General features: G+C 36.2%; 1 protein-coding gene across 1 annotated transcript in view; it reads left to right on the forward strand.

The window, feature by feature from the left end:
* Window positions 1-14,339, forward strand: part of MID1 (midline 1) — a 193,239-nt gene that overhangs the window by 158,666 nt on the left and 20,234 nt on the right. Inside the window, exons 6-7 of the mRNA XM_044670381.1 lie at window positions 4,365-4,492; window positions 11,453-11,596. Of these exons, the coding sequence (XP_044526316.1) occupies window positions 4,365-4,492; window positions 11,453-11,596 (272 nt within the window). The remainder of the gene's footprint in view (window positions 1-4,364; window positions 4,493-11,452; window positions 11,597-14,339) is intronic.

Genomic DNA, 14,339 nt, shown 5'->3' on the forward strand with positions numbered 1-14,339 from the left:
ATATATATATATATATAATATCCTTTGGAATTCTGGGTTGGGGATGGGATTCTCTTGGATCTACCTCATATGTTATCATAGGTGTTAGGGGTCAGAATAGGCAGTCAGTTGAGAATTGGCACATGTAACACAAGTATTATTTATACTCCTATTTACATTTACCATCTTTTTTTTATAATGAGAGGATTTAAATGGATGATCTCCAAGTTCATAAATCTCATGAACTTCATTTTACAGAGGAAGAAACAGCCCCAGAGAGGGGAAGTGACTTATTATTCTATGGTAAATAAATTAGTGACAGCTAGATAGTGGAGTGGAGAGAGTGGTAAGCCTATAGTCAGTAAGTACTGAGTTCAAATGTGACTTTAGACACATAATAGCTGTGGAACCTGGGTGAGTCACTTAACCTTGCTTGCTTTAGTATCCACATCTATGAAATGAGCTAGAGAAGGAAATGGCAAGCCATTCCAGTGACTTTGCCAAGAAAACCCCAAATGGGTCACAAAGAGTCAGTCGTGCCTGAAGGATAACAAAAATACTTACTAGTTTGTGATATTAAGGAAATTCACTTTTCTAAATATTGCTCTCTGAAATCAGGTGCCTGAAATAGATGATCTCTGAGGTCCCTTCTAGTTTTAAATCTTATAAACGTCTTGATTTTACAGAGGTAAAAACAACCCTAGAGAAAGGAAATAACTTTCTCTATAGTAACTAGCCCAGGTTTAGTAGGCTAATCTGAAAAAGTAGAAACATAGTTGAACATACATTAAAACTTTCAAAAGGGCTTATTGATTATTTTTTTAAAAGATGGCAAATGTAAATAGGAGCATAAATAATACTTGTGCTACATGTGCCAATTCTCAGCTGCCTATTCTGACCTCTAATAGTTACGCTAATGTATGGGATAGATCCAAGAGAATCCTATTCCCTAATCACAATTCCAAAGAAAATCAGAGAAACCATAAAAGCAATAAAATCTAGCATTTATACTTCACTTTCATATTTCTGAAGCTCCTTACATCCATTATCTCATTTGATCCTTAACAACAGTCCTTTGAAGTAGACTTAGTATTCCTAGATTTGAGAGAGGTCACTTAACTTGCCCAGAGTCACAAAGGATAGTGTCAGAAAACGGATCAGAATTCAGGTCTCTGTGACTCCAAGTCCCATGCTCTGTACACCATGCCACCATGCAGCAATGACCAGGCACAGGATTGTTTTATATTCATGAGAACAAAGGGAATTGCAGCCTTTTATTTTTTTGAGTTTACCGACATAACCCCTTAAATTTATATGATTAAAGTAGGCAGGAATGACAAAGCTAGACTTACAACCCTTTCAGTGAAAGGCAGCTTGGTGGCACAGTGGATAGATCACCAGATCAAATTTAAATTTGGCCTCATACTTGAGCAAGTTATTTGACTTTTTGTCTGTTTCCTCATCTGTTAAAAAAAATGGAATGCTTGAGAAGGTAATGTCAAATCACTCTGATATCTTTTCCCTTGGAGTCATGTAGAGTAGGACATGACTTGGCTGCATGTCAGGATGGAGTGGATAAAGCTCTAGAGTCAGGAATACCTCAGAGACTTACAAGCTGTGTGAACCTGGGCAGGTCACTTACCCTCTATCTGGTTTAGTTTCTTCAACAATGAAATGAGCAAAATTACTGCACCTGTCTCCCAGGGTTGTTGTGAAGATCAGAGAAGGTAATATTTGTCCAGCACTTAGCACAGTGCCTGGTACATAATAGGTGCTTAATAAGCATTTCCTTCCTTTTCTCCTGACTCCCAGCTCAATGCTCTTTCCCTCATACTCCTGTATCTTCTTCAATTGTCTAATTTATCAGTAATAATTAGTAATTACAATCTGCTGGAATCCCATGCACCATCTTCACAAGGCATCATAATTTACCCACCACAGACCTCTAGAATAAATAATACTCTACTCAACACTGCCATTTAGAAGTAGAGTCACAGGGTAGAGCTGCATCCTCACCTATAGGAAAATCCTTGGAGGAAAACTAATGATGAAACCACCTGTGTTTCAGATGGATCAGAGATTAGGACATGGCAAGACAGTTATGACTCCGATCTTTTTAAGTTTCATAGCACTAGTTCATATTTAAAATATCTCAACCACATTATTTCATTAAAACAAAAATGAGATATAGGGGCCAGCTGGGTAGCTCAGTGGATGGAGAGCCAGGCCTAGGGAAGGGATGTCCTGGGTTCAAATCTGGCCCGAGACACTTCCCAGCTGGGTGACCCTGGGCAAGTCACTTGACCCCCATTGCCTATCCTTACCACTCTTCTGACTTAGAACCAATACACAGGATTGATTCTAAGGCAGAAGGTAAGGGGTGTTGTTGTTGTTGTTTTAAAACGGTGATACCTTTGTATTGGGCGGCTAGGCGGTACAGTGGATAGAGTGCTAGCCCAGAAAAACTCCTCTTCCTGAGTTCAAACCTGGTCTTGTATACTTACTAACAATGTGATTCTGAGCAAATCACTTAGCCCTGTTTGCCTCAGTTTCCTCATCTATAAAAATGAACTGGAGAAGATAATGGCAAACTACTCTATCATCTTTGCCAAGAAAACTCCAAATGGGTTCATTAAGAGTCAGACACAAGTGGAAAATGGCTACGTCAACTCCTTTGTACATCCTGGGAGCTTTAATAATAATAATGATAAAAAAACAATAAATAACATTTACTTTGTTCCAAATACTGAGTTAAATGTTTTATGATTATTATCTCTTTGATTCTCACAACAAACCTGGGAGGTAGATGCTAATATTATGCTCATTTTATAGATGAAGAAACTGAGGCAGAGACTTAAATGACTTGCCCAGAGTCACTCACATATCTAATAAGTGTCTGAGGCTGGATTTTTAACTCAGATCTTCCTGACTCCAATCATGGCACTCTATCCATTATGCCAATTACTAATGGTCTAAATTTTCCAGAACTTGCTTGAAAAAACATTGGACTGGGAGTCTGAAGACGTGGATACTTGTCCTATTTTGCTAGCTACCTGTGCTTCTTGAACAAGTCACTTAACCTCCATTTGCCTCAGTTTTCTCTTGTATAAAATCATTTATTTTGATGAGATGATCTGAGGTCTCTGAAATTCCCAACACATGTCTAACAAATTATTATTTAATTATTGAAACTAATATCTTGAATTGTTGAAGGGTAAAAGATTACAAAAATAATAAAGTTTGAGAAACAAAGAATGTCTAGTGCCTTATGGTCCTTTTCTCAAGGAAACCACTTATGTGTTTGTTGCAGCTGCAGTGATTTGTATTAATGAAACATTCCTGTGTATTCATTCAAATAAAATAGAATGTCTCCTTGAAAGCAGGGACTGTCTCATTTTTGACTTTGGATCCCCAATGCTTAGCACTGTCTAGAGTACAGCAATTCTAGTTGATTCATTAATTGATAACTGCTTGACTCCATAATATTTCCAAACAGGCCAATACATAGAAATAACTTATATTGCAATCTGTTCACAAGAAATCTAATCAGTGGAGCCCAAATGCATAGGGGAAATAACAAATCTATAGAAAGAATTTATGAGAAAACTCTTGGTTTATACAGTGAGTGAATGAAAAAGAATCCCACGCTGAATGAAGTGAACTAAATTAATAATTACTTTTTTTAATATTCAGAAAATGTTTGGTTTTTTTTTACAACCAGGCAAGTGATTGGTTAAATTAAAACAATATCTGGGAGCTTTTAAAAACCCTTATTTTGTCCTTTATGGATTTCACATTTTGATAAATTTCTTTTGAAGTAGGGAACTTCTGGAGACTGAATCCAACAGTTTTTCAGACAGATGTGTGAAAGAATGCCTGGAGCAATAAGCTTCTTACTGGGGCTGCATTTGACAGTGCCAAGCTGTTAAATACAGAGCAGCATAAAATATGAATATTATTTGGTTTCCAAATGGAACTTTGCTATTTAGCAGTAAAAAGGGAAAAATCTAATTCCTTTCTCTCAGGGAAAAGTGTTGAGGGGAGGGATGGGAATTTAATGCTTGAACTCATTTTTTTCAAGCTTAAGGGGTAAAAGAATTATGTTCCATTCTGGGGGTCTAAATATGTTAATATGGATTTCTAAAATATTAAAGTATATTCCATTTTGGCTATATTGTGTGTGTATATATATTGAGAGAGAGAGACAGAGACAGAGACAGAGAGAGAAAGAAACCCCAACTGACCAAACAACAAAGATGGGGGTGGGTAGAGGAGAGGGAGGAGGAGAGAGTGAGGAGGGGGGAGAGAAGGGGTAGAGAGAGAATTCTAGAAATAATGTGAAAGCTAACTCATAAGTTTCTGAAAAAGTTTTCCTTTTATCATAGGGTCTCCATGGCAACCGCATCCTCCCAGGTTCTAATTCCTGAAATTAACCTCAATGACACTTTTGATACCTTTGCATTAGATTTTTCCAGAGAGAAGAAATTACTAGAATGTCTGGATTACCTTACAGGTACAGTAATTTTTTTCATCATCACTTTACACAGGGTTACATCTTTACTCTTTGATTTTTTTTCTTCGCAAATAATCTACAGTACACCTTTGGGTTGGAAAGAAAGTTCACACTTCCTTTAGCTGTGATGTGTATGAATCTTTTATCCCCAAGGAAACAGGTCTAAATTAGGGCTAGGGGTGATAAAGAAAACACATGAATATTAAGTAAGTAGAGGGAGTTCTCATCTCATATACACTCTGCCACTATCCCTAGCCAAAATCAATATGGAAATTTAAAAAATATCTTGATATATTAGGTCATCTTTACAAAGTAATGGGGTAAGCTACTTGAGAAACAATTCTGATTATCAGAAATGTCATCTTATTTCAGAGCTTCTTATGAAAATCTTTGGTAAATTTAGTAGAAATAAAATTTGGATTCCTAAGACAGTATAAGACAGGTAGATGAATCAGTAGATAAATAGTGGGCTTGGAGTCAGGAAGACCTGAGTTCAAAGTAGCCTCAGAAACTTACTAGCTAGTTGTATGACCCTGGGCATAATTCTTTCACCTCTTTCCACTCTAGTTTCCTCAACTATGAAATGTAAAATGGAGATATTGATAGCACCTCATTCCCAGGGTGCTTTGAGGGTAAAACAAGATATTTGTAAAGTACTGATTTTACTGAGTGCCTAGTATAGTGTAGGCCCTTAATAAAAGCTTATTTCATTCCTTTTATAACGAGCATTTTTGCCTGGAGGGGGTCATATATAATACTTCTTCTCCACTGATAAACACCTAAACATTGTAAATTTAGAATATCTGCCAGTATAATTTGAAATTTTGCTTTAAAAATAACTTCCTTTTAGAAAAGATCCATTTTTCTACTACAAGGAGATTCATAGGTATTTGCATCTCTTCACAGAATCCCATATTTAAAGTTAAAAAACATCTCATTTGAGCAACTTTATTTAATAAATGACTTGACTACAGTCATGCAATAAGGGTGACAAGCAGAATTCCAACCCAGGTTTTCTGACTTCAAAGATAATACTGTTTCTACTGTACTGTTATACTTGTGCTTCAAGTCAACAAACATTTATTAGGGGCATATTATATATAAAAAACTGCAGGGTCTTGGCTATATAAAGATGAAAAATTATATAGCCATTACCCTCAAGGAGCTTATAGTCCAGTAGAAGGATTTGAAATGGAAGTATTGAACTTTTGGGGGAAAGTAGAATGTGATAAATGCATGGGAAAGGTCAGACAGCTATGAAAAATCTTAGAAGGCATAATATTTAAGCTAAGAGAACTAGGGAAGGATTCTGAGAGAAAGCAGCAACTGTGGTTGGTCTAGAAAGAAAGAAAAGATTACAGTAAGCAGAGAAATGAAGGAGATGTAAAACCTTTTAGTCTTTCTGAAACCACCACACACTCCAAGTCACACAAATGCAAATCTTCAAAGGTGGCAAAAAGGAGCTGGAAATTCTGTTTCATGGATTTGAATACAAAAAGAAAAATGGTGTAAAATAGAAGCATAAGACATACACATTGATCTGGCCTCAAAGATCAATCTAGTCTAATTTGTACTCAAGTCATGAATCTGATCTACAGAATGTTCAAGAAGTGATAACCCAAGCAGGCAGCTAAGCGGCTTGGGATGGAGAACCAGGCCTGGAGATGGGAAGTCCTTGGGTCAAAATTGGCTTAGATACTCCCAACTATGTGACCCTGGGCATGTCACTTAATTCCCTTTGCCTATATCTTACCATTCTGCCTTGGAACCAATATTTAGTATTAATTCTAAGACAGAAGGTAAGGGTTTAAAAAACTCTTAAGTGTAAGATTTTATGTTCATTCTTATTAAATTTGATCTTGCTAACTTCAGCTCAGTTGAGGTTGGGAAAGCAGATTGGAGCTTTATTTTAGACTGACTTGACTGTCAGCCTCAGGAATATCTTATAGACAAGGGGAAGGCATTGAACATTTCTGAGCAGAGAAGGGACATAGTCTGGCTTATATATGAAGAAAATCAGTTGTGAAAAGGGTGGTTTGGAAGCTTTAAAAATAACCCAGTTTTGAGTTGATCAATGTTGAAATAAAATGGTGGTAGCGGAACTGACAAGGAGGAAAAAGATAAAAAAAAATATTGTGCCTGTACTACTGACTTGGCGAGCAAATGGATGTAGAAAATGAGGTATAAGGAAGAGTAAAAAGTGATTCTGAGAAGAACAGATCATGTTGGACTAACATCATTTCCTGTTCTGATAGGATTGCCAAGTAGGTAGCTAGAGGAAATGTTATAAAAATAGTTTCCCTGATTCTAGCAAAGCTTTTATAAAGGGACTCATATTATTCTAATAAAGATGAAGAGATATGGGTTGGATGATAATAAATTAGATGATTCAAGAACTATTTGGATAGCTGGACTCAAGACTCAATTCAATAATTCATTGTCAACAAAGCAGGGAATCTCCCCTGGGAGGACCCTAAGGTTATTTTGCTTTGCCCTGTACTGTTTAATATTTTTAATAATTTGGATTAAGGCATAGATGATATGTTCCTCAAATTTGAAAGATGACACAGTACCGAGAGGGCTGGTTAATTTTCTGGAAGACAATGGTAATCCAAAAGGATCTTGCCAAGCTAGATTATTGTGCTGAATCTAAGAAGAAAAAATTCTGTAAGGATAAGAGGAAAAACTTGCACTTTAGTACAAATAATAAATTTCACAAGTAGAAAATGAAGGAAGCATGGATAGACAGGAAATGTCCTGGAAAACATCTAGAACAGAAATGCTGAACATGTTGCCTGCACTGGAGCAGCTAGTTACAGTGGATAAAGTCTGGGCTTAAAGTCAGGAAACCTCATTTTCCTGAATTCAGATCTGGTCTCTGACACTTAATAGCTGAGTGACCCTGAGCAGGTCACTCATCTCTATTTACCTCAGTTTCAGTATTTATGAAATGGAGAAAGAAATGGCAAACATTCCAGTACCTTTGGCAAGAAAATATCAAATGGGATCACCAAAAGTTGGACACAACTGAAATGACTAAACAACAAGATTCCCAAGTGCAGCTCAAACCATAATTTTGTTTTTTATGTATTCATATGCCATTTCTATACTAATGGTTTAACTCTGATCTCCTTTTGAAATTATAAAAACAGATATGAAATATATGAAAATATGAAGTTAGATATGAAAAATAGCAATTTGCGTTGTTTACCAAAGCACAAGGTGTTTCATGTATGTATGTAACAGCAGCATGTGCCAGGACAGTGTTATTTCAAGGAAAGTGTACTATTCAAGGCTTAGTATGAAAATTTTTCTTCCTTAGACCATGTATTTCAGTGTTGGGTTTGGAAAATACGGTCATTGTAACTGTAGGTTATCCTCTGGGCTTGTCATGTGTTTGATGTGTCTGTCTGAGATCAATGTTCCCAAAGCCATGTTTCCATTCACCATGATTGGTGTTTATCCGATGCTGATGTCCACATCTGGATACCTATTAAAGAACTCTTTTCCCATCAATTACACCTTGTTAACCTCTAATTCCAGATGGACATTTGGTTTATTTCTAGACATAACATAGACCTTCCTTGCATCACACAGTGTTGGACTGAAGCTGCCAAATCCAAATAGTTTATCAGACATGTGTGAGCCGGAAAAAAAGTGTTTATGCAATGTTTGCTACTGTTTCATGTGTCCTATTAGCAAGAGAGGCAAAGGTAGTTTTCTCTAGTACCATAGCAATATACATTGCAATTGGCTTCATGATACTCAGATTATTAAATGTGAACATTTTTCAAAACAAAAAATTCTTATCCATTGAATAGTTTCCATTCAATTAAGAATATGAACTTATATTCACACATTATGCTTGACAGTTTACAAAGTGCTTTCCTCACGAAATCCTGTGATAAAAGAAAGGTCGTAACATCTAATGCCAGCAAGCATGCCTTTTTCTGAAATAGAAAGCTATTATTTTAACTTGTGACTTGCCTCAAAGTGACACGTCAAGTTAATAAACCAGAAAGGTGACATTCCTTCCCTGATTGTTGTGGTTACCATGTGTCACACAGTACTCTGTTTCTATTCTGCAGATTCAATCCTACACATAGATATAGATTCACCTTTATAGTTTTGAAAAATGGAGAAAATGTCTTTAATTGTCAATATAAGATTGTCAACCTATGATTCAAAGTGAGGGGAGAATTAATGTTGTAAAACCAATATATATCATTCTGGCCCCATACCCACAAAGAACAAGAAAATAATTAACAAATTCCATGTTGCACTTGACACTTCTTCAGTGCATTCCTTGACTTATAGTCAAATAGATAATATTGCAATGGGATAAATTTTGAATTTGTATCTTACAGCTAATGGATAATTTAAAATGACACTTGAGAGAACACTATAGATTTTGCACTTAAAACTTGGGTATCTTGGATCTAAGTATTATTCTATGTGTTCTGTTTATTATAGAGTTCTCATAAGTATTTTGGTCTACAACAGAATTCTACAATGAGCCCCAAGGTGGTTGGATATCCTTAAACTTTTCCTAAAGCTATATCTTTTTTTTAAGTACTTGTCAAGCCCAGACTCAAATCTGGTCTTTATTTACCCAAATCTTTTTTGTGTCATAGATACCTTTGGCAGTCTGATGAAGTCTATAGATCCCATCTCAGAATATTTTATTTTTAAATTTTATTTTTATTTTCATGTAAAACACACTTCCACAATAGTCATTGTTGTAAGAGCATAAAGACCAAAACCTCAAAATAAAACCGGAAATACACTAATGTGAAAGATAGTTTCCTTTGATCTGCATCTATCCAGCGCCAGTAGTTCTTTCTAAGAATATTTTAAATGCATAAAATTACATTACCATATAGTTATAAAAATATTTTTAAAAGTTCATGAACCCTAAGTTAAGAGCAAAAATGTTCCTTAGGTCAGGTAATTATTATAGACAGAAGTTCTAACCTTTGAAATCTATTATCGCACTTTTGAAATTGTGCATATTTACTTGAACTCATAAGTGATTACTTACAGACAAGCTTCAAAAACATACTATTAATAAAAAATGTCATTCATCTGTTCTGTTTTCTCACCCATGAAAATAGTCATGAGTATCAGCAAAGATGAAAAATCTTTCTTAAAAAATCACTAGTAGGGCAGCTGGGTAGCTCAGTGGAGTGAGAGTCAGGCCTAGAGAAGGGAGGTCCTAGGTTCAAACCCGGCCTCAGCTACTTCCCAGCTATGTGACCCTGGGCAAGTCACTTGACCCCCATTGCCCACCCTTACCAATCTTCCACCTATGAGACAATACACCGAAGTACAAGGGTTTAAAAAAAAATCACTAGTAAAGGGGGCAGCTAGGTGGTTCAACGGTTTGAGAGTCAGCCCTCTGGGTTCAAATATGGCCTCCGACATGTCCTAGGTGTGTGACCCTAGCCCTTTCCTCTCTTCTGTCTTGGTACCAATACACAGTATTTATTCTAAGACAGAAGGTAAGGATTTTTTTTAATTACTAGTAAGAATTAAAGAATGTTCTCCTCTGAGTATTTTAAAGAAATAAATTTCAAATTCCTCCTTGACCTTACACATGGAATTACATAGCATATAAGTTGAAGAGACCCCAGAGGCCAGATAGTCCAACTTTGCTGAAAAAAGTCAGTCAGCCAACAAATATTAATTAAGCACCTATTATTTGCTAAGGCAGGCACAGTGGATAGAGCACTAGGTTTAGATTCAGGAAGACACCTGTTCAAGAGTTCAAATCTGGCCTCAGATATTTACTAGCTATATGATCCTGGGCAAATCACTTTACCTTCTTTGCCTCAGTTTCCTCATATGTCAAATGGGTTAGAGAGGAAAATGGCAAACAACAGCTATATCCTTGCGAAGAAAACCCCAAATGGGGTCACAAAGAATTAGACACGACAAAACAACAAAAATATTTACTAAGGCATTGTGTTAAGTGCTAGAGATACAAAGGGAGAAAAAAAGTCTCTGCCTTCATGGAGCTCATATTCTAGCATGGAAGACAACATGTACATATAGGAAATATACAGAGTAGATCTAAAGTATATTGTTAATCTATTTCAAATCTCTCCTGATTTTATATGACAATTCATTTTTTTTCCTGTTGAAAGAGATGGGAAGAGGGAAGGGCAAAGAAGAAATTTATGGATATGAATGATTTTATGACATCATTTTGCCTTAGGAAAAATCATCTAATGAATGATGAAATGAGTTCAGGGGGAAATGACCTGCATGAATCAGTGATATACATGCATGCAATTGACAATCTAGAACAGAGATTCTTAACCTAGAGGCCATGAATTGATTTTTTTAAATAGATTTTTTATTTGTAATATAAAAACACATATAACAAAATTAATATTATTTTATATTCATTTATAATATATAATACATTGGTAATATAATATATAAAATATATAATTTTATATGCACAAAATATTTTTTAATCCTTACCTTCCATCTTAGAATCAATATATTGTGTATTAGTTCTGAGGCAGAAGACCAGTAAGGGCTAGGCAATGGGGGTTAAGTGATTTGCCCAGGATTATACACATCATCATCACAAGAGACTGAGGCAAGATTTGAAACTAAACCTCTCATTTCTAGCCCTGGTTCTCAATCCACCAAGCCACCTACCTGCTCCCTAAAAAACATATTTTTGATAATTATATTTTCAGTTCATAGGTTTCATCATATTTCTGAAGGTATCCATAATGCACAAAAAATGGTTAGGATCCCCTGATACACAGTAAAGTGAGAAGTCCAATTATCTCTGTTGTTCAGAGAAAATCTCCTAAACTCAGATGCAATGGTATTGGTTGTGGTGGGTGTCTATGAAACACTGATCTTTATGGTGAATCTTCTGGAATTCTGGTCTCAGATGAGTCACTCAACTAATCATCTCTTATTCTCACTTCCAAACAGCTCCCAACTCTCCAACAATTAGAGAAGAACTTTGTACGGCCTCATACGACACCATCACTGTGCATTGGACCTCCGATGATGAGTTTAGTGTGGTTTCATATGAGCTTCAGTATACTATCTTTACTGGACAAGCTAATGTTGTTAGTAAGTACTACATGTCTGCCTCATTTCTTAACTTAATCAGGACATTTTTAGATGGCTTTTTAAGGGTAAGAATTCAAAAGGCAGAGAAGGCATTAGGTATTTTGGACACAACATATGAGACCAGGCATGTCAGCCTTGAGGGGACAGGGTCACTGCCATTATCTGGCCCAGATTCCTTCCCTGGATGAAGAGATGACTTGACTTTATCTTCCAGAGATACCACTTTCTGAGGACAAAGAAGGATGGAGGTGAGGGGCGAAAGAGAGGGAGAGAGGGAGAGAGGAAAGAAGGAAGGAAGAAGGAAAGTAAGAGAGAGGGAAGCAGAGAAAAGAGGAAGGAAGGAGTGAAGAGAGGAAGAAAGAAAGGAAGAAGAAGTTCTAAATAAGGGAATAAAATCATGAAGTAGAAATAGTGGAAGGGATCTCACACCAATTTACTCAAATTCATTGCTTCTCTCCTGTAGTATTAGAGTATTAGATTAGCATTCTGGGCTTGGAGTCAGGAAAATATGGGTTCAAATTCTGCCTCTGAAAGTTACTAGTTATATGGCCTTGGACAAATCATTTAATTTCTTTGAGCTTCAAGACAAGTCAAAAAACATTTATTAAGTTGGTTATAAGTATTAATTTTATATTTATTATTATTAAGTTATAATTATTTATATTTATTAAGCATTTATTAACCATGCACTGTGCTGAACAATGTAATGTAGAGATAATTATGGGGTCTACACAGAGTTATTGTGGAAGATCAAATGAGATAAACTGTACCAGTGTGAAGAAACTATATAAATGTGTTCTTTTTCTGGTGGTCCATGAACTGACATTAGTTGATTCCATAACTAATTTTTTGGGTCCATAAAACAGACATATCCTTAAAACCTCTAAAATTTAAAAAGCAAAAAGAGCCTTTTTTCTCATCCTCTTCTTAAAATCATGCCTCTCCCGCTGTTCCTTCCATCTCCTGGTCTGTATTCATCATCCCTTGAGCCTTGGCTCTGAGACTCCTGAGGACAGAAGAGAATTTAGATATTTACTGCTCTAGTTTGAATTAGAGAATATTGGTTGCCTATTATGAGTGTGCCTCCTGCCTAAAAGTATTGCACCAATTAGAGTCATTAAGGAGTCTCCTCTTTAACAAATGCAAATTCCTCTAGGTATGTAGTTATTCAGCTTTTTGTATAATTTAATTAAGTCTGGTTGCTTTCATCTTTGCAATTGAAAGAAGGTAGCTGTAGTAAAAGAATGAGAATTTGAATTAGGTTAGGAAAGAGAAGGGAAGTTGATAATCTTAGAACTATATACTTTTAGGAAACTGGAAAGGAAAGCACGTAGGGGTCCTGCAGGAAGTGTTTAGGACATGAAGTCACTAAGAGCCCCAAAGGAGGGGACACTTAAGAGGTAGAAGAAACTGCAAATTTTAAAACATTAGCCAGGACTACTCCTACGTGGCACAGTGGATAAAGGACTGGGCATGAAGACTCATCTTGATGAGTTTAAATCTGGCCTCTGACTTTAGTGGTGGTGTGACAGTGGGCAAGTCACTTCACCCTGTTTGCTTCAGGTTCCTCATCTGTAAAATGAGCTGGAGAAGAGAATGGCAAACCACTGCAGTATCTGTCAAGAAAACCCCAAATGGGGTCACAAAGAGTCAGACACAACAAAAAACAACTGAGCAAAAACATTCCTTCAATAGGGAAAAGATATTCTCTCTTCTACAGTTTAACACAATGTCTCCTTCCTCTTTCTTTTTTGTTCATTCATTTAACAAGTTATTTTTCACATTCCTCTTCTGTGCCAAGTACTGTGCTAGGCACTGAGGGATATAAAAACCAAAATTGGAATGGTTCTTGCCTTCAATGGGCTTTCATTCTCCACTTTCTATTCTCAGTCTTCACTATATGCCATGTAACTTTGATTTCAGAGATTAGACTCATTTTTTGTAACTACGATTCCACCAAATTTTTGGTGAGTTATAAAGACTTTATTTCTTTGATAAAATTTCTTCAGAGTACTAAAACTGACTTACAAATGGATTTGTAGAATATAATAGCCACTAATTGGAGCCTGCCTGTTTGCACTAAAATATGATGAAAAGGGGGCAGCTGGGTAGCTCAGTGAATTGAGAGCCAGGCCTAGAGATGGGAGGTCCTAGGTTCAAATCTGGCCTCAGACACTTCCCAGCTGTGTGATCCTGGGCAAGTCACTTGACCCCCATTGCCTACCCTTACCACTCTTCTGCCTTGGAGCCAAGACTGAAGATAAGGGTTTAAAAATTAAATAAATAAAATATGATGAAAAAGTAACCTTGTGGAAAAGTCAGGCTAAATTGATAAGAAGTATGTTTTTGGTGTGGCGGAGGGGTAATCAAATTATCTTCAAAAGAGGGGGCACTCCAACACACTAGAGCAGCAAGAAATAGAAAGAGAAACAAACACCATTTAAAATCACCCTAGACAATATAAAATACTTAGGAATCTACCTACCAAAACAAACACAGCAATTATATGAAAACAACTACAAAACACTTTCCAAACAAATAAAACTGGATTTAAACAATTGGAAAGCCATTGATTGCTCATGGGTAGGTCGAGCTAACATAATAAAAATGACAATTCTACCCAAATTAATTTACCTATTTAGCGCCATACCTATCAAGCTACCAAAAAACTTCTTTACTGAATTAGAAAAAACTATAACAAATTTCATTTGGAATAACAAAAGATCAAGAATATCAAGGGAAA

The sequence above is a fragment of the Gracilinanus agilis genome, chromosome 3, assembly GCF_016433145.1.
Source record: "Gracilinanus agilis isolate LMUSP501 chromosome 3, AgileGrace, whole genome shotgun sequence".
Taxonomy (NCBI): Eukaryota; Metazoa; Chordata; class Mammalia; order Didelphimorphia; family Didelphidae; genus Gracilinanus; species Gracilinanus agilis.